The 26,977-nt window shown below is 47.0% G+C and overlaps 1 protein-coding gene across 2 annotated transcripts in view; it reads right to left on the bottom strand.

Moving 5' to 3' along the window:
* The window catches only part of SLC7A5 (solute carrier family 7 member 5), a 40,203-nt gene extending 13,666 nt beyond the window's left edge, over window positions 1–26,537 (bottom strand). The window contains exons 1-3 of one of the 2 annotated variants that reach the window (XR_011100063.1): window positions 25,364–26,537; window positions 12,922–13,047; window positions 503–608 (exon numbers count right to left, since the gene is read on the bottom strand). Coding sequence is in view for 1 of the 2 variants with exons in the window: in XM_068693774.1 (XP_068549875.1) it covers window positions 503–608; window positions 12,922–13,047; window positions 25,364–25,976 (845 nt within the window). In the remaining variant the exon portion in view is untranslated. The remainder of the gene's footprint in view (window positions 1–502; window positions 609–12,921; window positions 13,048–25,363) is intronic. The other variant, XM_068693774.1, reaches the window with a different exon arrangement.
* Between the last annotated feature and the right edge of the window lie 440 nt (window positions 26,538–26,977).

The raw sequence follows: 26,977 nt of genomic DNA, 5'->3' as shown, positions 1-26,977 counted from the left end.
ACTGCAAATGGAGCAGGCTCCTTGAGCTTGGAAGCGTTCAAAGGGGCTGACAACAAAGTGCAGTTGGGTGCTGTCAGAGGTGGACACAGCAGTCTCTGCTTTGCCCTACCCAAATCTGTTGGTATGCAGCAAATCCCTCCTCTACAAGATAAAACCACCCTCCTGCTTTTTTTTCTTAATATCACCCAGGAGATAAATTGAGCAACCCATAATCTACTGCCTCTTTTAAATCCCACCATCACTGCCACTTCTTTGTGCTTCTCTAACTTGGCTGGAAACTGCATGTGAAGAATGACTTTTTAAATTACTGGGCAAAGCCAGGGCAGCTAGCTGCCTCTGCTCTGCTAACAAGAGATGGAAGGTCCTGGGTCACACTCTTCATGTGAACACAAGCTAGGGACAAAAGGGAGGACCTACAGCTTTTAGGTCTACACTAAAATTAGCGTAGCACACTAGCATTTAGGTTTATACACTTAAAAAAAGGAAGAAAACTGCATCTTACCACCCTCCATAGGCAAAAAGACCACTGTACAAAGCTAACACGATGTTCCCCACGCCCACTTTCGTGCCTTTAAAGGAGTGCTCGGGAGTCAGGCTTGTCACATCACCTGCAGAGAAGAAAAACAAGAAAGGACCACTGTTAGACACTTGGTTATCCTGCTGATGCATTTTGGGTTGTGTCGAGGAGCACCTGCACTCATGTGTATTGTGCTGATTCCTCCAGTTTTACAGTGATTAATTCAGCCGGTGTAATGCACCAAATAATCAGGCCCAAATGCACCATCTCGGGCAGCCAGCCATTAACAAGTACTCAAACTTTCTCACACGGCACCGTGCTATCACCAAGGTAATCTCCCAGATAGCTCCCTGCAAAGAAAAACACATTCTGGGGACCTTCCGGCTGGAAGATGCTACGCAAACAGATATCGTCGCATTGTCTTCTCAACTGAAAGCTGCTTTCGTTCGATAAAAACCCAGGATTTCCTCCAGCCACCTGATAAAGCAGAGGGTTACGGCAGTCCCTTTGATTGTGGGAAGTTAGATTTTTCAGAGCTCGAATATCTGAAGTTCGCTTCTTTAGGGCTCGAGTGTCAAAAGTTCCTGTTATGGATCAGCTTTTGAAATAAAAAGCCATAAATAGAGGTCCCAATTGTACTTTTGGTAAGAAGTCTCCCAGAGCAGCCAAAGGTTTATTTATTTTGCTTTAAAATGCCCTGCGGGTGTTTTGTTCCCTGCCTTTTGATGTGGAGCCTCCGTGCGCGCCTGGCTTGGCGAAGTCACCCTCCCTTCCGCGAAGGCAGCGCTCGCTCCCTCGGTGAGGAAGGAAGGGGAGCGAGGCAGGGTTTGGTACCACACGTCTGCACCCAGGGAGCCCTCTCGCAGCCCTTGTGATTCCTCTTAGGGCAGGGATCTTTACTAATCAGCCAAGCAACTGCATCACATGGCAGTCAGCAGCGTCTGGAGCTTAACCCTTCAGCTCTTAGCGCACGGTACCCCGCGCTCTCCTCTGGGGAAAGAAAAGGGTTATTAACAATATAAGGCTTTTTCTCCTCAAATGGCACGTTCTTTCCATGTCACACTGGGAAGTTTCACCCCTCTATGCTGCCAAGAGCTGTTTGCAGATGCTGGGTAACATAATATGGATGCTCAGACCTTTTACCACGCGGCATTATGCTCCTAGAAGGGGAAAGGAGCAGCAGCACTGCTGGAGCATCCTTCCTGCTGTGGGGCTTTGCGAGGCGCTGCTCCAGATCTGTGCATGGCAGAACTGCATCTCATCTTTCACCCTCTCCCCCCATCCCTCAGGCTCTGTTCCCCATCCTTTCCATTGCTCCTCTTCACCTCATTTCTCCCTCCTGCTCAGCCCTAACCAGGGCTCTGTATCCTCCTTCCCCCATCCACAGTTGGTAGCAATAATATGAAAATAGCAGATACAAAACCAGGGCAGCGGGCAGAGGAAAATACAGAAACTGAGATAAAACACTGATGTGACTCGTCTAAAATCAGCCAAGAAACTGATAGAGGCTACAAAGCAGGGCCCAGCTGCCAGAGCTTGAATGAAATGAGGTACTGAAACAGGAGAGCTGGGTGGAAACACAAAGAGACTGATGCAATGCTGCAAGTTTGACCTTAATTCCTGGCTTACAGGTTCAGACATATAATCTTAATTTAGCATTAATGCCCTGGCCTGGCTCTGAACGACAATGCTGAGCCGGAGGTGGGTGTGCATGGTATCACTTTCTGCTTGATCCCTCAGCCTCAGCTTTCCTTAGTTTATTTTCTGCACCTCCTGAATAATTACCAGCCTAGTTCTTTCCAGGTCTTTTGTTATGGGAATAAGATACACTTTTCATTAACAGTGATTATAATTAGTTACTGGAACCATGCACAGATGGTCTGGGAGAGCAGGAGAGATCTCCAGGCATTTCAGACACCCCTCGGGATGTCTCCTCTCAAAGGTCTGCTTGTGCTCTGCCAGTCACCCAGCTCTCACTGGGACCAAGAGATCACCCAAGGCAAGGGATCACCACCTTCACCAATCCAGGAGGAGCCAGGGCACAAACAGCATCATCCCCCAGGTTCAGACTTCCACTTCTTGTCCTCAGCTGGACAACAGCTTCCACCAAAAGCCTCTGTCACAGAGAAAAGCTCACAGATGAAACTGTTCAGTCTTTTGATGCATCTGCATGTTGTGCTGTGAGTTCCCAAACCTGGCCCAGAAGCTGCGTGCTGTGGCCACCAAGGAAGGGCTGAGCTGCTGCTCTCATGCAGCTGGCCAGGAAGGGAGGAGAACATCACCCGAAACCAGACTGAGGAAGTGCCAGCCACGTGGGGACAGCAGGCATCTGTAAGCCCCCGGGCTAGGAAGAGTCTATGCCTTGCTTGGTGGCCCGCTGAGCTGTACAGACATCTGGCTGCGCATCGGGACAGTCTGCCTCCAGGACACACCAACAAACAGAGGGAAAATGGAGCATGGAGGTGGCACTGGAGTAAAGAAAGACAAACAAAGTCTGATGTTTCATTGCACTGTGGGTGGGGGAGGCGGTGGCTGGATGCAGGGGTAGATTGGTGGGACTTAACTAATTAATCACACACTTCGTCCTAACACACACCCAACTCATCTCACTGCAGCCCCTGGCCCAGAGGTGGCAAATGATTAAATAACCTGAGCACCTGACATTTTTTCCCACTCCAAAAGGACAAGGTCTTATTCTCATGTGTCCGTGATGCCTCTTTGCCACTGTTTTTGCTCCCTTCATGCTTTATTGCTTCCTGGTTGCATGGCAGGAGCCCGGGCTCCTTACCAAGCCTGCCCTCAATGTGACATCTCGGCTGAGCAGCCATCCCCTCCTGCCACCACTACAAAGCCCTGTCCTGCCCTGCCAGCCAGCAGATCACCAGAAAGATAATCATTTGTGCCTGCCGGCGACACCTTCGCAGACATAACTAGCACCACATCACACATCTTGGGGCAAAAAAAAACAAACACAACACACCCAAAAGGCCAACAAAGTCCAGCACCTATGCCAGAAAGGTATGCCAGATGTCTTCCTGCTGTAAAACACAGCGGGTAAGCTCTGAGTGTGCCCACACCTAGCTCTGACCTCCACCATGTCCCCCCTTGTTCTTACGCTCACCCCCAGGTGATTGCTGGAGACTGGGGACACTGGGCTGGATGGTGCCGCATGGTTGTCTCACCTCCCTTCTCAAATAGGAAGCACTTAGGAGCTCCTGCTGTTCCAAACGGAGGCATGAACTTGTGCTCCAGACAGACGCTCCCCAACTGCCTCTTTCAAGCCCGAACGTACCCAGTTGAAGCCTCCAGACAGACCTCGGATCAAATCAGCAATAACAAATTTGCAGGCGAGACTGCCAAGCACGGCTTCGACTGCTCCCACAGAGCAAGGGGGTTGTCAGCGAGCACATCCCAGCCCAATGGGATGTTTTTTGTTTTTTTTTTTTGCTGCGGGCAAAGACAAGCTCTGCTCATCCTTCCGGGCTCCTGCATCCTCTCCGTGCCACGCTGCTGCTGCGGGCTCTGCAGACAGCCGCCGCCGCTCTCCAGGCAGTGCCCTGCCCGTGCCTGGCACCCTGGTGATCTGAAACCTGGTTTGAACTGGCTGTTCAACTGCACTCTGCTCTACAATTAACCAAATTAAAGTAACAAGCTCTGACATAAACCCCATTTGCTGATCTTGCCAGCTGCCAAGACTCTGGTAATTGCGCCAGCGAGCGATGGGTCACCTGGGGCCTTCCTGCGGGAGGGCCCTATTTCAGGCCACGCGCGGCATGTTCAGACCCTCTCTTTTGAGAAATGTTTCATTTGCGCCTCGGTCGTGTCCGTTCCAGTCTTAACAGCAAAGCAATCTTCTGTTGCAGAAAGCCGTTAATCATAATTAAGGATTTTTAACTTGCCTGAACAGCGAGGGGAGGGAACACAGCCATGGAGAGCACTCGGCAGGAGAGGGGGCGTGCGGTGGGGGCATGCAGTGCATCTCCCTCGCAGAGGAAACAGAGCCAGGGAAAAATATGTTGTATGTACAAACAAAAAACCCAAAGGAGAAGATCCACTCAGCTGTTGAGCCACTTCCTGGGAAAAGCAGTGAAAGTTCAACTGACTGAGTCAGAAAAACAAGACAATAAGGAGCTCGCAGGCGCCAGGGTTAGGAGAGCAGCTTGCAGCTCCCCGGGACGTGCCCACTTGGTAGCTGCAGAAGTTGTTTGCTTCTCCCCAATCACTGCTGTTGGCCTTCCTGCTCTGCATTACACAGTTTTGTACCGCAGCATTTAAACTTGGGCCCTGTAGCAGGCGAGTTTATGGGTGTTTGCTAACGGTCTGAAAGACAACTCTGGAAATCCTGGACCAGCAGAGTATCCAAGGAGGAGCCAGAGCTCCTGGGTTACGTTCCTGATTCTCATCACGGGCTGTGGACAAGTTATGGCACCTCTCATTTCAATTGCTTCCTTCTGTTTTATGGAAAACGCCTCTCCTCCCAGTGCTTTGTAAATACCATTCATAAGGAGCTATTATTTCTCCTTTGGGCTGAAGCTGAGGGTCCGTGCTGCTGGATTCACTGCCCCACAACACCCTATCAGGTCCATCACAGACCTCAAGGCGTTCAGGGAGTCTAGAGTCTGCAAAAGAGTTAGCTGCTCCCTGGAGCTGTGTACACACACTAACAGGAGTGGGAGAGGACTCCCTCACTCACCTTCCTAGATTGAGAAATTCCTAAATACCTTGCTCTGCATGGGAATTTGCCTACATCCACTAGCTGCAGACACAATCTTCCTGAGAAGTTTCTGAAAGCTGAGGAACCAAGATCTTGAGCTTCCCACCTCCTCCTTTTGCAGTGGTCCACCAGAGCACGACTCGAGCCAGACAAGTTTTATTTACCTTTCCTACCTCCTCTGCATCTCGCTGATACAACCAGCATTGCTTCTACCTTCCTCCTCTTGTGCAAACACCTCCTGGATTTTCACAACCTCCGTGTCTGCCAGCATAACGTTTGCTGATGAAACATAAATAAGCAGACCCAGGAGCAGCATTGCAAGCCCTGGAGTGAGGCTGAACTGCAGGCAGCCAGGTGCACGGCACAGAACATCCCATGCCTTGTCCAGCAGCCAGAAAACTGAGGCAATGCAGAGACCCTGGAAGAACAGGGTCGCTTTGATCCTCGGCACTGCATAGAAAGGTATTTCCTAAATGCCTCCTTGTCCACCCCGATCAGGGTAGATGAACAGCAAGGTGCTAACCCTAGACAAACCACCCACTGGGTTTCCAGCCACTTGCCGTAAGCTTGGTTTTTCTTTGCTTATTTGCACAACGGGTTCAATCCACATCCATAGAAACTTGGGATTGAGAAGGACAAACAAAACCGAGCCACCTGACCAGGCTCTAGAAAAGGCAAAGAGGGGCTAACTAGAGCCAAACAGTTTGATGTGCAAGACAGCCAAGAACATTTGGGCAGGACAGATCATCAGCACGTCACCCAGACCTCCTTGAATCAGAAATGAAGGCTGTTAACTGCAAGGCCATTAACAGTGCAGAAGGATCAATATAAAACTGCAGGCAAAACAACACATGCATGCACACACACGACTGCTGACTGTATTGATACGCCTTAGGCATCAACGACTGCTTCTGCTGCACCCGAAGACTCAAGAGAGGACACCCAGACAGAGGTGCAAAGAAGCAAAGTGCAAATACCAAAGTATTAGCTACTCTCTAGATAAATACGTCTGCATTGCTGGGATAGCTGCACTTGGAAAACTGAGAAGTCAACAGAGCCTCTCATGGCAGCTGCCTTAACACCCACTCAGCTCACAACAGGAGAGAGCAGGGTGCCCTGGGGCACATGTAAGATGCACTCCTTAGGCTCCAACACAAGACACCCACCTTCATCCAGCCTAGTATTTGGCAGTTCCTTCAGAATAACCAACATGAGCAACACGTAACGTGCTACATTCACAACTCCTTGGAATAAAAGCTTTTCAGATGTCAGGGTACATTTCTACCCTGAGGAGTTAATGCAGCTATGAACCCCCACATAAGATATTAAACGGTTCACATCATCGTTACTAAAACCCAAGCTTTCAGGACATGCAGGAAGAGCCTCTCAAGCTTGCCATGATCACAACAAGGAGCACAGGCCACTGACTGCTTCTGAATTTTGTTGCTGCTGCTGTTGTTTGTTGTCATTAAATGCATTTTATTTATTTTTGGACAGGCAACTTCACATTTGTGAAACACAAAAGCCCCAGCAAGCTGAACTCTATCCTTGAATCCGTAATTGCCAAGAATTTTCTGGGCAGAGCGGGCAAGAAACAAGTTGGCTGAGCAGAAACGAACCACCAAACCAGAACAGGCAAGCTGCATAACACTAACCTGCCATGCCCACCTGGCCCCAGCATCTGAATTCACCTTTGGCTGGAGATGAAATCAAAGATTAGAGAGTGAGAGGCCCATAAAACATAATTGTGTTGTATCAGCCCTCCAGCATTAAGATGCCTGATTAATCTCCAACATGTGCTTGATGTGATTTAGAGGTGCAGAATGCTGGCAGCTTTCCCAGCTTCCTTGTTCGTGCCCTCCTTCAGCACAGGCTTCCACTTTCCGTGCTCTCTGCTAACAAGAGGGTGAGTAAGGGAAGCTATTGTGCTTTTCTTCAAAGCTTAGTCTTAGTAAAATATTTTGTTGGGAATTATGAAATATGAATTTCTGAATGCCAATATAACAAGAAACAGCACGGGCAGCTGCAGGGCACACTCTTCTTGCAATCTTTTGTGCACAAGCCTCAGCCCCAACTTGCAGGGACACAATCAAAAGCTGGAGGAACATTTACTAACCATAGGCTTTGCCTCATCTCTGCCAAAGCGGGTCTACAGTGCAAGTTAATCATGATCCATCTGGGTAAACACCCATCTGGTTTGGTTTTGGCCTCCAAATGCATCTCAGACACCTACAGCTCCACCACCAGAAGATTCCCACGTCCTGGGTTGTGTCCTAGAGACATCCCTTGGGTGAGCTGCTACCTCTGAGCACAGACAGCGACGCAGCAGCCACCCTGCTGCATGCAGAGACAATGCTGCCTGCTGCATCTAACTGCAGCTATCAAAAAAACAGGCCATGGCTGGTGTGGCAGAAAATGAAAAAACAAAACAAAACAAAACTTAAAAACAAACTCCTAAATACTGATTTGCTGTTCAGATTCATTCTTGGGTTTACTCTATGAACATGAGAGGTTATGAGAGCTGGTCAAAGGAGAATTTGTGGCAGATTTCTTTAGTATGCTAAGTACTTAGTTCTTTCTAAATGTCTGAGTGACAAAGTGTAGGTACACAAGAAAGACAACTCAGACAATGACAACGCTTGTTTTCTCCTAGTATCTGTGTGTGAGGGGCTTGGAGTAGCCTAACATTTTGATTACCTGCCATGAAATGCAAGTTCTGTCATTTCAGCAGGACCCCTCGAGTGAAATCCTACCCCCTCAGCTAAGAGCTGTATTGCCTCCTCTGTTGTTTGATGAATTTATCTGCTCAATCCTTGACTCTTGTGACAGATTTGGCCCAAGTGGCTTTTCTTGGACATTCAGCTGATGTTGCCACTGGCAGCAGAGAAGAAAACCTCAGAGGAAAGGAAGAGGGAGTAAACTCCCTCAGGTCTTAATCGCAGGATTAGCCACACACACACACTGCAAATAAAAAAAGTTTGGATAAGAAACTAGCAAAATAACCCTCACAGAGAAAGAGATCAAATAGGCTTTTTTTCTAGGAAAAGGATTTGAAAATGAAAGTACCACCCAGATGCGCATACACACACAGCACCAAGATGTTGCTCTGCAGCTGGAGTACTTAGATGGCATTTTTATTAGGCTTCACAGACATGCGAAACACATTAATTCATGACTGAATGGTTGGACCTTCATTTCTGCATTTTTAGAAACCCTCCCATGCTGAGTTTAAAATTTGCCAGCCAGAAGGGCATCCCTAAATACCCCATTACAGAGGGCAAACAATATCGGTGGGGGCTGTGCCAGTGCTGGCTAATATTACACACACCAATTTAAAGAAAGGGCAACATGAAAAGCAAGATTCCTTGCCTAGTCAAAATTCTCCATGGCAAATGTCTGGAGTTAAACCTGTGTACTTTGTCCTTAATTCACCTTGTGCTTGTTCAGCAAATGCAGCTCTGCTGGCCTCCGACAAGCACAACGAAGGGAGCTAGACAGACAATGCTGACTGTCGCCAACAAAACAGGCACTTGAGGCACTGCAGACAAGAAATTTAAGATCAGAAATTGAGAGGGAAAAGGGGCAATAACCTCAATAAAATTAATTGAGTGTCACATTTTGTTTCCTTGAGTCCCAAAAGCTCATTTTTTTTAAACAGAATTTCTGGCCAGGAGTCACAGCAAGGTCTGTTGCCCAGCACTGTGCAGCAGCCAGAAACCTCACTGCTTGTGCTGCTCAGGGTTAGATACACGGTCAAGGAACCCTAAAACATCCACAAAGGAAGGTCAAGTATTCCTGTAATTCTGAGATACGATTCTAGATTTTTTTTTTATATGAGAACTTGCTGAATTTCCTTACATATAAGAAGCATGAGTGCATCCTTAAAGATCAGCACGCTTCTCGATGGTTTCATTCCTAGGTGACTTTGCACCATGACCTGCAGGGTGATTTGGGTATGAAGAGCACAGCTGTGGACCCAACTACACACCTGTGTGTCACAGAAACAACCCTAAAACATGCAGTCACCTTCCAAACTGGCTGCACTGTCTGGTCCCAGGCATCCCAACTCCCAGCCGAGTCCTGCTGCCTGCTCACCAGGTACATAGCATGGTCAAAAAATACAAGACAAGGCTGACAGAAGGCAATCTGGGAGAGCTGCTAAAACACAACAAGCAAAAAAGAAAATCCTTGTTCTTTCTATGAGTAGAGTGAAAAAATGCTGATCCTGTCTATGCCACAAGTTATTTATGCTATTTGGGTGGTACAGACTGGAGGGCTGTACAGATGGGGGTACAAATACAAGGTTTTACACACTAATAGGCTAAAGCCAGGACACTGAACTTTTAAAGCAGCACAGCTTCAGTCACACAAAGGCTTTTAAAAGTTTAACTTTTATATTAGTGAAATAATTGCGTCTCAAGTGGATCAGTTATACTGAGTCAAGCCTCAAGAAGTTGAAAGGCTGTCTTAAGTAGGAAACCAATTTCTCCCCTCCTTTTGAGGGCATGAAAGAAGATACGAAACAGCTGTCCGCAGAAAGAACACAGGATTTGCTTGTGATCTGTGTGGTAATATTGCCACATACTTCTTTGTCTTGAGATGTTACTGCTTTTTGGAAAATAATGAAAATGTTCAATGGCAAGATAACAGGAAATAAAAACAACAAAAGCTGAAGGCGGAAGGTCAACGCAGAGAAGGACATACTTCTGTGAAGTCTCAAAAGTTTCCACATTTGAGCAAGAAACTGTGGCATTGCTCCTCTGTTTATGGATACTGTAAACACGAAACAGCAATGGGAAAGCAACCATTAAAGCACGCTAATCGGCTGTGCTCTGCCTCTATCCGGAGTGTCATGGGAACACGCACCTCCTCCACCGCTGAAATTTCAGCACCGGAGAAATCGCCACAGGAGGATTTTCCACTTGGCGTGTATCTCGCCCCAGCAGCCATTGCCAGCTTGGGACTGAACCTTCGGAGCTCATAGCGGTAGCACCAAGAGTCCTCTTTGTCCAAGGAGCATTGTGAGTGGCATAAAAGAAAACAAGGGCACACACAGGAGCTGAAAAAGCAGGACACTGGCCTGGTGAAGGGGCTCAGATCATCCACCTATTCAGAGGTTAATTGGGCTTTTAGAAGAAAAAACTTACCATTTTAAAGTGTCAGCACTTCAAAAAACTGGGCCTGTAGTATTTTGCCTGGAGAAGATCCAGCAGCTCTTCACTGTTCTACTAGTGCCCAGCACAACCTCAGGGAGCACTGGCACGAAGGCTTCCAACGCACTGACTTTGTCTCCCTGCTCAAAGGCAGGTTCGCCTTATTTGATCCATTCCTGAGGGATGTTTACTAACCTGCTGTTGCAAATCTCTGCTGAAACAAGTCTCACAGCCTCTCTGGACAATCTACTTGAGCTCTGCAGTATAGTTAAAAAATGTTTTTCTAACAGCTAATCTAAAATTTCACTCGACTCACAGATTGCACTCATTTTTCTCATCCAAGTGAAGACTGAGAACAGTGCAGCGTTTTCCCATTTTTAGTATGCTTTAAGTGATGGCAGTATGTTCTCCTTTGAAGGAAAAAAAAAAAGAAAAATGACAGTTTCCTGATGTATCCCTGCTACATAAGAGTGTTATCTGCCATAATTTAAAGAAAAACAGAAAGTTGCAAAAGACACATGTATGTGAAAGCTAATAGGAAGGGCATATGAAGGGAGCTTGCAAATTCTTAATGACTTAGCAGAGAGCTTGCAACTTCCATAAGGAGATTAATAAAATCCATGTTAGACCATGGGCAGAATCCTAGGCAGTAGGCTGTAAAATAGAAACTCAGACAAGCAGTAGTGTGTCACTTAGGAGGGCATATAAACGCAGGCTTTGTAAGGAATGTCCCCTGTAGATGCCCAGGTTGCCAGTCTGATCCACTCTCTTTTACAATGAGTATGGTGTGCACACACAGGATGAAAATTTATTTGCCTTCAGGTGTTAAAATCTAACTACTGTCTTTGACTGTTGTAATTTTTATTCTGTCTTAGGTGGCAAGGTTGTTTAGCAGAAGACTAAATGTCAGCTATACATTAATTTAGCAGAAGACTAAATGGCAACACACACATAAGTCACAGTTAGTACGTCTTGAGACCCACCACAGAGTTGAAACTGGAATAGGTTTCATACCACCTCCATCCAAAAGATGTACACAGAGGGAAGCAGCTTCAAACATGCTGTGTCTTTAGCATAGACCAGCTTTTCTGAGGCAGCACAAAAGGTGAAAGCCATTTGTTCAGCCCTGGCCCGTTATCCTGTTGAGCTGTGCACTTTGTAAGGTCAGCTAAGGGCACGAGAAAGCAGCAACCAGGACATCTTTGCTAGGGAGAACTGCACAAAGGACTCCATTTATAACTCATCAGATGTACCACTGGCAGCCAAAAGACTACGTATTATAATACTGGGAGAAGAGAAAAAACAAAGATTACAAGTTATCAGGAGATAAAAAAGCTGCTGAGACAGAGGAATATAGGAAGGGTGGGGTTTATACACAAAACCAAACTCTCATCTTGTTTACAGATTATAAACCTATAGAATTAACATATATATCTACATGAGGGACCAGGAGAGTGATTTACCCTCAAGAAGAAGGACCAAAGGTCAGTACAGAAGGAGGGAAGGTGATTCTGAAAATGCAAATTAAGATTATTATCTTCAAATAAAAAAAAAAATGTAAAGACTTCTAATGGTGTAAAGAACTATCAAAGGTTTATTTTTACTTTTCCTTCTAAGAGGGGGGGAAAAGTTCAGCAAAGCAGTCTGGGGAGATATGAAGAGGAGGGAGGTATATTCTGTGATAAGCTTCAAACAAGGTTCCTGTTGAGTGCAAGCACTGAGCTGGAAGAAAATAAAACCTCTGATAAAGCAAGAAATTCTGCAAAGACAGCACTTGTTCCCATAGCTGAGACAGGAATTAAAATGCTCACGTGCATACACATACCGCCCCCTGCTAGTACAGAGACAGGAGGAACTACCCATAGTCTATTTATGTTTGTTATATAGCTACTTTTATCCACATTGAACAAGTAGGGTTTGTACTATTCCCTGAATGTTTTTGTTTGTTTGTTTTAAACAGAACTCACACACACAAAAAAAGCAGACAGTAAAGCCTGTCTGTGTAGGTTAGTTAATCAAAGGGGTTTGCAACAAAGTATCTCCCTAGATTTTGAGAGGATTTTTAAAGTATATAAAGCAAATAAGCAAAGAAAAAAAGGGGGAGGGCAGAAAACTTGCTTTATTTCCCATTTCTATAAACATTTTTTGGTTGTTAGTTGACAGACATGAATGCTGCTGTCAGCTGAGAGTCCTAATGAGTTCATTATACAGTGAGAGCACGGGTTTCTGCAGCCTTGGCTGAGCTAGCTGTCTGAGCCTTTTTCTAGCATGAGCTTTCCCTGTGAACTTGCCTTAGATGTTCCATACTTTAGTGAGGTAAATAAAAAATGTTGTAAATAAAATGCACAAGTGCACTCAGCCCCTTACAAAGCACAAGCTGGAAATATCGGACGAGCATGCAAGAAATCAAAAGATGCTTGCAATACACTTCTGCTAGCTCTGAAATACTTGGGACAGGACTGTTGGGTTTTATCCCCAATTCCTAGATTCTGCTGCAACTACACACCACATTCAAAAGAAAAAGGAAATGTACTCACCCCTTGCAAGCTGAACGAAGCCAAGAATGATGATCAAAGCCAGTGCCAGCAGTTTTGCCGCAGCAAAGGCATCCTGAACACGAGTAGCAGCTTTCACACTGTAACAGTTCACTGCTGTGAGGAGCACTGAAAGAAACGGACAAGAAGAGACACATCAGCTTTCAGTAAAACAAATTATGACAAATTGGTATTTGCTTTTCGCCAAAACCTAAACAAATGTGAAGTGTCTCTTAAAAAAAAAAAGCAACAAACACATTCCATGAAGTTCACGAGTGCAACTACATGCGATGGTTTCAGGAGCTCCTTTCTAGTGACTTGACAGAGTCGAGACCATTCCAATATCACACCAGCCACAAGCAGCCTTCAATCACTGAGGATCACATACTGACTTCTTTCAGCCTGAAGTTCAGAACTCTGTGTTCTTCAAAAATTTGCCACATTTTCAGTAACAAATTTCAAGTTTTGAGTTGTTTTGTTTGGGATCTGAAATAGTAACTTGTCAAAAAACAAGACTTTGCAGCTATGTACTTCTTTATTCTCTCTCTCATTTTTGCAGCAGGCAGTTTGAATGGTGCATGCACCCCTTGGGACAGGGAACTGCCCTTCTGCACTGCAAAGTACATTTCTGAGGGCATACAAATAAAAGTGGTTACCGCAACCATTAGACTCAAAGTACTCGGCTGCAATCCCTCTTAAGTTGATCCAATTAATGTTGCATGGAAACACCACAAAAATGTCAGGACAACTTCCAGAAGTGATATATTGTTACTTGGTTAACAATAGCACCTAGAAGGCTACCAAGGCCACATTGTGCTGCCCACTGCACAAAAGAAAAGAAAAGCAAGCAGCCCTGACACAATCAACAACCTATGAAACAAAAAAAGCCTGCAGGTCAGCAGTGCAAAGGGAAGGGAATCCAGATCTGATGAAATCCTCAAGCTGTTGCCAAACACAGCACTTACTGGCTGAGTTTCAACTGCTTCGGAGAAAATAATTGTTAAAACCTTTATTGATTGTCCAAGCCACTTGCTATTTCTGTGCCCTGGTCATCTCCTGCTCCCCAGTGCTTGCTACAGAGACGGGCAAATGTCACAGAGAGAGTGACAGTGCCCCACGTGCTGGATGCCCTCCCCTCCTCCTTGTCCCCGTGCACTAAGCCACCCCTTGTCCCCTCGACGTCCTGCCAGCCGGCTTGTCACCACCACCACCACGGCCCGCGACATGCCCCCAGGGCCAACCAGTCACCGAGCAGCTCGGGGAGGAGTGGATGGACGTCAACCTTCCCTCTTTAGCCAGAGGCTTCTCCCTGCGGGCTCTGATCCTTTCCCACTCAGGTTGCAGCTTGTATTTTTACTCTGCAGGAGCCAGGCAAGTTTTTCTAAAGCTGGGAGAGGACAGAGCAAGGCAACCAGCGCTGCTCTGTTACAGGATGTGCTCGAATAAAACCTGGCTACTGCGGTCCTTCAGATGCCTGCCACCCATTTCCCTTTCACTCTGGCAAAGGCTCTTTCCCACATCCTGCAGCTCGTTTTCACAGGACCCCCCCCCTGCCCCTGCCAGAGCCAAGCAGCTGCTCCCCCAGACATTCAGGCTGGACACAGATGACCCTCCAGAGGTTATCGGCTATATCTGTACTCACAGTTAAAAGCCCAGAGTATTTGGTGCAGGTATTTCAGCCTTCATCAGCCCCCAGAGGAAATAAGAGGGGGCTCAGCCGCACCTTCACCAGGTCAGACTCCAGCCCAAAGCCTGTCCCCATGGGGCTGAGCCCCGTGGGGTGCTTGAGAACAGGGGATCAGAAGACTGATAAAGGCAGAAATACCAGAAGCTGCATGGCTTGTGCCCTTAGACCCCCGACACGCACTAAGCATCACAAGGAAAACCCCAATTCTCCTTTTTTTTTTTCCCCTCTCCAATTTTTGCTTGTCAGCTCAGAGCAAAGGCACGCTCCCACAGCCTCTCATCCTGCTTTCCAGGCAGGGCATGAGTGGGACTAGCACAAAAAAATGCAAAGTGAGAAGTAAAATGATGGGAGGAGGAATGAGCACTGACATTTAAAAGGGTCTTATCAGTTGTCTGCCGCCCTGCATCTTGCCCAGCCTGTGAGAAAGCACAGTGGAAATTGCTCAGGAAATCCCAGAGCCCAGGAACAGCCTTGCTGGAACTTAGAAACACTCAGATGTGCCCACAGCTGGCATCAGAGGCCCCAGTCTTCAGGGACTCCAGTTTCTGGGGCTGACAGCAATGATTAAATTTAGGGTTCCCGCTCAAGTGAGCGCCACAGAGTGACAGGATTTCCTGGTGACTCAGAGCACACAGAGGCAAGAAGGGATGCAAATTGCATCAGTCATTCACACACAGGTCTGAGGGCCTGCGATGACCACAGCACAACGGCGATATGCAGCAGGCTAAGAGGATTCACACTTCCATGTATTGCTCAGCTAAGGGCTGTAGAAAAAGCTTGTAGGGGATCTTTAGGTGGGGAAGAACAAAGCCAGGCCCAGTGCAGCAGAAGGCATGTCCCAGATGCCTTCTTTCAGGACCATTGGCTTTTTTCCTCTCCCTTGCAAAGCCCTAGGACCTAACATCATTTAAACACAAGAGGATAAAGCTTGGAAAAAAGAGAGCTGGAAATCTTCACAAAGCAAAGCAAGGGATCCAATTTAAACTACAAGAACGAAAGGCAGCAGTAAATGAGGAATTTCAGATTCAATTTTTTGGGGGAATCATGAAGTTGAAGCCCGTTTGGCATGTCGAGGGTGTCTGGGCACTTGGAGTTGATGAGCGAACTGACCCAGGGTGGCAAGGCCGAGCCGCTTTGTTTCGGCCGAGCTGCCTCATTTGGGCGACCTGCCTCATTTTGGGCGACCTGCCTCCACACAGAGCAGAGAGCAGGCGATGAGGAACAGCACTGAGGCTGGTCACGCTGCCTCTATCACACAGCCCCCCCGCCACGTGCTGCTCCAGGCAGATAGGCCCTGACGCAGACACCACATGCACGGCCTTGGAGGCCTTTCAGCACCAGGCCGGCAGTGCCAGGTTAGCAGGGCCACGGCTCTATCACCCTGCAGCAAGAGACCCGGACACATCCATACAGATATACAGGAGAGGATAAAATACTAAAATAGATAGCAAAGTCATCATGCTGGGTGTCTGTGCAACGGGGAGGCAGGGAAGAGGAGAGAAGGAAGCTGTGAAATGACACTAAGCACACAGGACAGCTCGTCTCCCAAAAACACCTCTGGTGAATCCTGCTGGGGAGGGAACCGAGGATCCAGGATTCACTTCGACCAGCGATTATGCTAAAAATAAATCTCCCCTTGTTTACAGAGGGATATTTAAAGGATGAGCTAACCCATCTAAAAGCACACTTTTCCCGTTAGCAAGGGCAGCCCCTGGAGGTGCACCATTTACATTCTCTTCCCCATTTAGGCATTCTGTTTCTTTGACAATCGCTGGTTCAGCCTCCCCGGTAACTACCGACTTCGCCGGGATCGTTTTTCATGTTCTGGTTCTGTATGAAGTCGGCTGCTTGGGCTGCGGGACTGCAGCAGTGTACATAAAAGGCAAGAGCTTCTACACGGTCCCAAACTGAAAAGCACCACAAGCTTCTGTATTCAGCCCTCAGAAACATATCAGTGCCAGATAACCAGGCTTTGGAAAAATAAGAAAACACTTCGGGCCAGAGACTGCGAATAGGGCTGAGATCTTCCATGCTAGTCATGACTCAGAGTCCTTCACGCCACGATCTCTCTGCTTTGCTTTTCCCACCATGGAATAATATTTGTCTTTCCTAAAGGAGTGTGGTAGAGTTATTACACTTTAATGTTTTCCAACATCAGACAGGCTAAAACAAAACAAACCAAAACCAAAACAAAAACAGTCTCACTCACTAGAAAGACTCGTACAGACACCAACATGAAGCAACAGACCAAGTGCTTTTTCAGTAAAACTCCAACACAAATTCCAGTGGTTGCTAAACTTCTCAGGAGACCAGAGGGCTGGGGTTTCTTAAAACACAACATTTTACCCCTTTTTTATTCCTTTAATCTGAGGTGCTGCCCTGTGAAGCAGGGGCTGAGGGACTCCTGGCGCTTCTCCACTCACCTGAAATGAACTGCTTTACATGAACAACAGGGAAAGCTTCACAGTCACAGTCACAGCTACGCTATAAATCAGCACCATGATACAACACAGGGAAAGATCAGACCACGCTGCCCTAATTTCTGTAGCACCCTTCCTAAAGCCACTGCTGCTGGCGGCTGTCAGAAACCAGCTTGGCAGCAAGGCAGCCCTTCGGTGTGATCTATCAGAGCTGTTCTCAGGAGTGAGTCTAGGAATAAGAATTTCAGCACAATCTGAAGTGACACCATCTGCCTGATCCAGCAGCCCCTCTCCAAAGGCTTCACATAATTGGGATAACAGGAGTGAGAGTGCTGCAGAGATCTGAAATGTAAAAGAAGGTGCTATCTTTTTTTTAAAAAATCCTTGGTAGAAATGAAGAAGATACTCAGCTGTAGGCAGAACATACAAAGTACTGCACACCCCTTCATCTCTTCTGGTGACTTCTCGTATGAAATAGCCCAGCTCCCAGGGGAGCTGCACTCCAAGCCACTCAAGCCGCCCCTGGCACAGGGAAGGTAACAGGACCTGGCAGCCAGGGGCTTTCAAGGAGACATTTGGCTTTATAAAGACAACAGAGGGTCTGGTTTCAATTATTTATCTGTCCCAAATGTAGTAGTCCCAAATGGCTTCAGGCACGTCACTTAACCTGTTCTGCTGGCACTCAGAGGCATAACTGGGTGATTTCCCCCTTGCACTGATAGGAACGAAGGATAAGCTGACTAAAACAACATAGGATCCAGCACAATATCTTCTCTACTCCCACTCCCTCTTATTTTATGGGCATATTCCTTTGAGCTTTGTGGTCTCAAGTTCCAAGATCCCTCCCAGATATGATTTCTGTGTGACAATGGGAATAAATCCCTACAAAGCAGATACAGAAAGGGATTGTGACAGTCCCCACACAGAATAAGGCCATGATGAATGCACTATGTGCAACAACATCTCCCGTGTCTAAAAAGCAAGGGCAGGATGTAGTAAAGCTCCCCTGTGGGAGCATGTAGTTCTGCCCAATGCAAACAGTGCATGAATGGAGCCCTAATACAGGTAAGCCAGGGCTTGGCATTTATGATGAAATGGTCTTGGCAATTATTCCCTAGAAGAGGGCAGGGCTGCAACGGGTAATGGAAGGCAGCCAAGGACCGGAGATGGAGTAAAGACAGCGTTCGAGGTGGCTGCATTTGAAAAAATGCAAATGGATGAACAGCAGATCTACAGCTCTGTGCACTCATCCTCATTCACGGGGAAAAAAGGATCAGATTCCAGCAGCCTATGTGACTTGTTGACCACGAGTGTTTGCTTAATGCCTTCCCAAGATCTTTAGCAGCTTTTCAGGTGAAGTGCTTCTGAAACGGGTGTAAGAGCTCTTGAGATACTGGTACAGCTGCCTTCACGCTGCGTGAGGTCACACACTACCTGGGGAGCCTTGCACAGTATCAGTTTTGTTCTTTATTTTATTTCCTGTATGTTTCCCTGACGTGGTTTGCAGCGCTTCCTACTTCCTATATAATTCTGTATACACCTCTACAATGAAGATGAATGTATTTAAGCAGCTTGCCTTAATATATAAATCTAGTTAACTTACTGCAAGTTACCCACGAATTCATGATATTTTACCCTATTCATGATATTTTGAGAACAGAATGAAAGGGAAATGTAGGGCAGGGAAATTTGTGGAACACGTTGTGGGAAAGAATGAGGAAGAATGAAGAGAAATGCTCCACCTCAGCTTTCCTACCAGGAAAACAGGGACTGTAATGCTGACCACACACAGGATGAATCATGCAGTAACTCCTGTTTATATCTCACACATTTCTAAAGTACTTAGTCCTTACAATCCTAAGACGATGCTTCCATTTACCTCCTGCCATGAGATAATGTTAATTTTCTCCTTGTAATTACAGAACAGTTCCAAGCTCTTTTCTATTGCTGCATCCTAAAGCCAGAGCTGCTCCTTCCTCTCTTTGTAAAGTGCAGACATGTTTTGTCTCCTAGCTGGGGCCGTGCACACACGTTTCAAGCAGAGACAAGGCAAGCTGAGTACGTGGCCACCGAGAAGCAAGCCACAGGGATGACACCAGTACATAGCACAGAAACAAAGTAGTCCACAAGCTTTAAAGAGAACACTCTGCCGGGTGAGAACTGCTTCCTAAGCCCACAAGAGGTTAGACACGTCTAAAATAAGAGTTACTCTACATAGTACAAACAAGTAAGGGCACTACACTGACTACAGTAGTTTAAACAGGTTGGACTAGATGATCTCCAGAGGTCCCTTCCAACGTCAATCATTCTGTGAAACCAATACCTTAACTATTTACTAAGGCTAAAAAACCACCACCTTACATTCAGGCAGCTGTGAAGCTACAGAGCCTCCCTGTAGCCTCAGGTACCTATTTCTAATAGCACAAGCCTAACACCAGACACGCATACAAGGGTGTGCACAGAAAACGGGTTGGGAAATTTCACCTTGATAGATACTGGGTGAAGCCTCATGCCCTGCACATTGGTGGAGAGAAAAGGCAGAAGGAAAACCTCCTCCACAGATATTTCTTCAAGGACCACTCCCTGGAGAAATGAGGCTATTGGAAAGGAGCACTTGGCCCCAGAGAGAATGTGTCTATGCTAAAATTAACTTGTATTAATAATAATCACACCTGGAAGCAGTTTCCTTTTCATTTTTCTTCCCAGAACAGCAATGCTGAGGAATTAGGGGATGAGCACATCAACAAGTGACAGGTAAAAGAAGGCAAAGGCTGCCTTCCCACTGGATTTAAGAAGGATCCTTTCTAGAGCCACCTCCCCGCTGAGACCATGAACCCTGGATGTCTCTAACAAGCAGCCCTTTTGGCTAGCTTCAGCCAACAAAACAAATGTGGTGTGCGGCATGGAGGCTATATAAAGTCGGTGCTTTCACTGGTTACAGAGTGGAAAAGAAATGAGGGAAGAGGTATCTATACACTGACCAGAGGAAGAAGAGGGTTAGCAACAAGATGCACATAACAATAACCACCTCCAGATGAGGTGGGAAGAACAGAAGAACCACCACCCTGGGGAAAGGAATGCTTCTCATTTCAGTTCGTGTTGCCCAGGACCACAAAGAGAGGGGCTGTAAAGCTGACCGCTGTCACAGCTCCATCTCTCAGCCAACTTTCAGTTCCAGAAAGTCTCTGGTGCTGTACCAGGCTCAGGAAAGGCACACAGAGAAGTTAGCACCAAGGGGGGATAACGTGAGTATTTCGTCATGTATCACAGCTCCCAGAAGCATCCACACCCTCAAATTTCCAGAACTCTGCAAGATTAAATAAACAAGCACTTACTTGCCATCTCTCGAGAGCTGTGCCAACCTAGTGCAGCACGGGGCAGAAAGGCAGCACCAGGGACTGCCCAAAGGAAGAGCTCCACGAAGAATTTCAGGTTTGCAGATACTACAGAGCCTGGATCTCAAGCTGCACGTGATTACCATAATTTCATATGAATTATCTTCTAAACAGCAAACAAAACCTTACTAATATTTTATGTGCATGTTAAGCCCCACGGAGATGTCACCATCCTTGCAAAACAGATGGTCAGCTACTCCAGATTCTTACCTGGATCACAATTATGCTACACACCTTCCCCTCGCTCTACTGAATTAGGTTCCACAAATCCTCAGGAGGGTGGCTGGCCTTCAGCACTGAGTGCTAAATCCTGGGTCATGAACTTAATGAAAAATTCCAGGCAGGTTTTAGTGAAAATCCCTCTACCTATGCCGTGCAGGGGGGCAGAATTCAGCTCTGTAGGCTGCCTGGCAAGAAACTGCTTCCTTGTCCATCGCGTTTGGATTGGGACACACTGGGACTGCCAGACTACCGGAATACTTGAAATACTTCGCGATGTTGCTTTGAATTAGACTGATTATGGGGAGTTTCTCTGAAAAAGCCTTCCCAATTTGTTCATGTTAGAAGAGCAAGACTCCAAAGGATCTCAGTGGTAATGTAAATCATTCAAATACAATAAAATTTAATGGGACATTTGTTGTGAGAGCCAAGAGAGGGGTGCCAAGAAATGCAGTAGTTGCTTGCTGTGTTACAAGAGTCCTCCAAGCCCTCATCCATTTCAGGAGAGTCCTGCTAGTGTCAGAGGCTATTTTCATTAATGCTCCTCTCTCTAATTAAACGCAGATTTTAAGAAAGCAATCTCTGTCTTGCAGCATCAGCTGTACAGCAGGGATCCTACAGAGACCCCTTCCTTCCATTCTGATCAAACAAGTTCACATTTACAGATGCAGCTTGGTTACTGAATCCACCTTACTCAAAGAAAAGGAAAAAAAAAGCCTTCAGAGCTTTACACCTCGCTTGGCCTGACAGATTAATTCCAAGCATCAACGCTGCAGAATAAACCCATCTTAGACATGTATAAGGTATTTTATGCTTGCTTTACTTACCATTTAATAGCTGATGAGTTCAAAATCCACCTATGGCTTCACTTTAAATCTGGGTAGCTGTTTGACCAGCTGTTTAAAGTAAAACATCGGTACCAGATAAAGACGTTCCTGCTTTCAACACGAGCGGTTTCTAGTTGAAATGCTGCCACTGAATATTCACTTATAGACTATAGCTATAATTTGGCAAGCATTCAAGGCACGTGCTTGCACACTTTTGCCAGACCCTGGATTTGATGCTATTCTCCTTTAACTCACCACGCACTCAAGGGGCTGGCAGGCACTTAAGCTTCCATATGACACGTGCTGGTAGATATAACTCAACTCTGCACTGACTGCTACTATTCCTCCACTACGAGGATGCTCATAACAAGAGACAAATGACAAGTATGTGCTCATTTTGCTGGAATTCCACGCTAGCAGAAGGAGTGCCCAAAGTAATATTTCAGAAGTGGCAAAGGAAGCCTAGAGAACTTTGCAGGAAGATTAAAATACTGGAGCTTTGGCAGCAGCAGATATCACTGCAGCAATACTGGGGTTATTCTTGCCAGATTAGCATATATAATTAATAAGTGATAAAAGGCTTGAGAAGCTAACACTCAAATCAGTCATTTGACATTGGAGATCAAGAGTAAAATTATATGCAACTGGCAGAGTTTCTCAAGCTTCTCTGGAGCAGATTATGTTGTCAAGTATAAAATAACCTGTTATGCAGCACACAAGGGGTGCGAAGCAGGCTGTGTATAAGAATGTGTGTAGGAAGAACAGTTCAGGCACTTGTGAAACACCAAGCAAGAATGAGTTCATGTCTGGAAACAACATTATCCCGTCTCCCTTCTCTACAGGAAATTTATTGTACTACAGTTCAAAGAGCTATCACATGTTGAAAATCTTCAAATTAGCAGCTGGAAGTAAGAACTATGTATGTTATCTTTAACCGGATAATTTGAAACTTCCTATCCTTGAGCCACCTGCAGAACATACACAAGCGTTGGGCTGTGCTCTGTGATTTTTAATGATTTTTGTTAAGGTTTATCAGTTTGTCAATATTGATGTTATCAACTATGAGAAGTCAGGACCTAGTAACTCTCTGTCCATCTTCTCTAAAAGGGGCAAAGTTAGTCTACAAGAGATCATATTAAGAGAATTCAAATGGCTCTTGAATTTTCATGCCTATCCAAAAATTCTCAGTTTCACAAACTTTAACTTATTCTGTTAAAAAATACTTAGATATCAGGCGGAATTTGCATTTATTATCCTTTAGCATTTGCTTTTTATGATTTATCAGCCTTAGAAGTATCAGACATCTAATCTTTCACATTAAACGACATGCAGTTTATATGACCGTAAGCTACTTAAGTAACCCACTGCCTGAAAACCGCTAATTAAGCTACCTGCAAATTCTTACACCTAGGGAGCACTGGGTGTTTCGCAGTGAACATAAAATAAGCCACACCAATGACAAACTGCTTGACCCATCTTGCTACAGGAAGACTTCCTTGTAATGAATTCTCACACTTTTATTTGACAACCTTAATTAAGCATCCGTGATGTCTTGTGGAATATGCCTCGCATACCAACCGACTGTAGATTACAATCTTGATTTCAGAAAATACCTTTTTGAAGTTAAATTCTACTTACCACCCACCTTGTTTTCTTCAGCACATTAAGAGGAAAAAAATTCCCTCTTCCAACCATATTTTTTCTTTCAAGACTGTGATTTATTCAGATTATCTTAATGCCTAGGAATTCAGTTTCTGCATTCCATGGTGGCAAATACTGAACAACACGTAATTTATTCAACTGTTCAACACCAGTAACACCTGGAGGGGAAACAAGTAACTTTGTATTTCTCCTCTTATGAGAAACCATACAGTCAATTACATTTTATGTTGACACTCAAACTTTTTGCAAAGAATACAGCTGGTACTGTTTTAGATGGCTGGGCTTTGCTTGCATAAGTCATCAACTGTTCAGGGCCCCAGATTCCCCCATTGCTTCTCAAACCATGCTTTCCCTCTTCGAGATAACTCATTAACATATGCTCTAGAGTTTATGACCAGATTTCCTACGCTAGGGCTCCTGAAAAAAAGAACCAACAAAAAACACAGTCACTGGGTAGGGGCATGCCTGGAACAACCACGTAGCAAGCGGCTTGTTAGTCCGTGGAAGCTTTGTGTGATTTGCTTAGTCCTTGGACCAGATTTACTTCGTTTATTGTTCCCATTTCATGATGTGGTTTTGGCACCAGACAGCAGGAAAGCTAACTCCAGAAATCAAAGTTGCAGAGAACTAACTTGCTGAAGGCAATGCGCGATGAACTAACCTTTTAAAGCAGAGGAGACAAAGAAAGATTTAACCCAAAGCATAAACAATCTAGTAGCCAGGGGTGGTGGGAGTAAAGCTTGAAGAAGAAACACATGGAAATGACGCAGATTTGTGGAACCAGCAACTCTTTCTTTGGCGTTTCAAGGTAAAGGGTCAAGAACAAATTCTGCTTCGGGAAAAGTACTAATTGCTAGCGTAAGAAAGCTGCAGAAACTTAAACTATTTATTAGAGAAGAAAAAGTGGGAAGGAGAGCTGGCATCAAGAAGTGTCATGATGCAATCCGCCCTGTCTCTGAAGAGATCTCGCTGCAGGCAAGTCTACTTTACGCTTGTATTTATTTTCTGACCAGTAAAATGGGAACAGAGACACCTGAACCAAGCTCTTTTGGCAGAGTTCCTGCAGATGAAAAGTAGGTTATTCTTGATTATGTTGTTAATTATTGTACACTTTGCTGCCCTGCTGTTGCTTATGTTATTATATCTGCTGGCTAGTCATATACAGTATCTATCAAAAGACTCGGTCCCTTGTGTATGAAGACATTTACAGATAATATATCTTCCCGCAAAGACCACGTGCTACAACTTGTGAATGCCTGCGATCCTCAGAGGGTGAAGGACTCTAACACAATCTCCCTTTGGACAGCACAAACGGGCTTCTCTTCACAACCTCAGAAAATAAAAATCACACGACTAACTTCCCACACCAAATAAATGTTTTATATAATAAATAAATAAATAGAATAGCTCCTCTCTGAACGTTTATTTACAATGGCACAGCAACTACCAGTGGAGGGGAACACCGACTGGCTAGGAAATAAGGGAAGAAAGGCAGAAAAACATCCAAATTTTAAAGAATGGGGGATCTGGATGGGGTGACTTTGCAGCTGCCAGAGGAACACAAAATGGGGCTTCACTGGCAAAGCCCCAGACCTCAAGATACCAGAGAAAAGATGAGAGCTGCAGCAGCACGTGGCACAGCAGAGACACCAGCAGCCGTTAAGTTCATTGTGGCACGAATGAACTCCTCTGTGAGGCACCCGCTCACAGGAATTAACATTTGCTAGCAAAAAAGAAAGCAATAACCCCAGTTTCCAAGCATGGTGTCCGTGCACATGGAGCTGAGAAATGCCTCAAAAGCGGTGCAGCAAACAGCTGGGTGGTGCAGCACAGGCCACATTCAGCACCAGCTGCTGGCAGCAGATAATTCCCCGGCCCCAGCAGCTCCCACCCCAACCCGCACACAGCAGCCCCGAAGTGCTGGGGGCAGCAGAAATCCCATCCCAGCACATGCACCGAACCCACACCGCATTTATCGTGTGCGCTTGCTGCAAGTCCCAAATCACAGGGGCTCCCTAGGCCAAAATCGCCAGCCAGGGAATCCTCGTGCTTGAATTATTTGGGATGGTGCCGTGCTTTCCACTCGCATCATTCAAAACAGAGCCAAAAAACGTGCCTGCAACCAGCACGGGGACGGAGCCAGCTGCTGTGGCTGGGTTTTGCTGCATGCAAGGAGGAAATTGGTGAGCGAGCAGGAGACACGTGGAGCCGTGCAGCAGGACAGCGGCTACTTACGGACACACAGACAGGCCACCAGCTTGGCAGCATCGTCAGGCACCGGGCAGGTGGGGAAGATGGGCTTGAGCAGGTAGGTGGCGAAGACCAGGGCCACGATGTACTGCGAGGAGGGCCGGATGATGAGCAGCTCTATCCAGAGCTTGAGGAAGGCGGGCAGCGAGCCGTACACCTCCAGCATGTAGGCATAGTCCCCGCCGGACTTGGTGATGGTGGTGCCCAGCTCGGCGTAGCAGAGAGCCCCCACGATGGAGAACGCCCCGCAGACGGCCCACACCACCAGAGACAAGCCCGGCGAGCCGGCCTGCCGCAGCACCCCGGTGGGGGTGACGAAGATGCCGGAGCCGATGATGGTGCCCACGATGATGGCCACGCCGTTGAGCAGCGTGATGGAGCGCTGCAGGGCCACCCCTTCCCCTTCTCCCTCAGCCTCAGCGGCGGGCGGCGAGGGCGAGCGGGCGCAGCCGTTCTCCTGCGCCCCTCCGCCCGCCGCCTCCAGCATCTTCTCCATCGCTTGCTTCTCCTCCTCCTGAGCCAGCGAGGAAGCCGAGCCCGCCGGGCTCCTCTTCTTCACCGTGCTGCCGGTGCCGGCGGGGCCGCCGCTGCCCGACATGGCGGCGGGGCGCGGAGCGGGGCGCGGAGCGGAGCGGGGCGGGCGGGCGCTGGGGCCGCCACCATGCAGCCGCCTTTTGTGCCCTGTGAGGCGCCGGGGGGGGGCGGCGAGCGGGGAGGGACTCTCGTATGAGGCGGGGAAGCCGCCCGCAGGACGGCCTCCTCGCTGAGGGGAGGAGGAGGAGAGGAGGAGGATGGAGAGGAGGCGGTGGTGGTGCCGCCGCCCGCCGGGTGCCTCACGCACAGCGGAGCTCGGTGCCAGAAATTCGGCAAAATTCGCGTCTCCCCCTGCCTCTGCTGCCGGTATAAAGCCTTGTTCACACGGACACCGAGCCAAGGCCTGCTGCTGTGTCACTCTCCTTTCTGCAGAGGCACTGCAGAAAGCTGCCTGCCATTTCTCATCGATCACCTGAAGGATCATATATATATTTTTAAAGCCAGCCTGGCAAGCACACAGGCAGAACAAGCAACCTCCACGCCCCTGTCTCAGTGAATTGCCTCGTGAATGTCCTTGGATGCAAGTTCACAACAGTGCCCGAGGAACACATTCTTTAACAAATGCCTCTTGTCCTTCTAGGATAGGAGATACGGGCAAAAAGCCTGGAAGCCTGGACTCTGCGCAACAAAAGCTGCCCTTGAGAGCTGGGCACGGTACCTTTGAGGAGCTGTAGCTCAGCAAGCGAGTCCGGGTGTCCTACAAGAAGCCGTGCCCAAGCTCCCAAACCCAAGGCTGATGTCCTTCTTGCCCGTACCACACTCCTCCTTGCAAGTTTGACACCCATCAGCACAGGCACTAGGGTAGGTCAGGAGGTTTTCTGGAAGACACCTCAGAAACGTGAGATCTGTATTTTTGGGAAAAAAGCAACACTTTAGTAACGCTTGCAGGTAACTTGCACAGGTACTTGGCATCGTGACCCCTTTTGATCTTCAAGCAGCATCCAGAAGCACTTATCAGAAGCTGACACCTACTGGCTGCTCACCACAACTGCATAAGGACCCCGG

Source organism: Anas acuta, chromosome 10 (genome assembly GCF_963932015.1).
Source record: "Anas acuta chromosome 10, bAnaAcu1.1, whole genome shotgun sequence".
Classification (NCBI taxonomy): Eukaryota; Metazoa; Chordata; class Aves; order Anseriformes; family Anatidae; genus Anas; species Anas acuta.
Note: the sequence above shows the minus strand (reverse complement) of the source record. Positions and strands in the feature narration are given on the sequence as shown.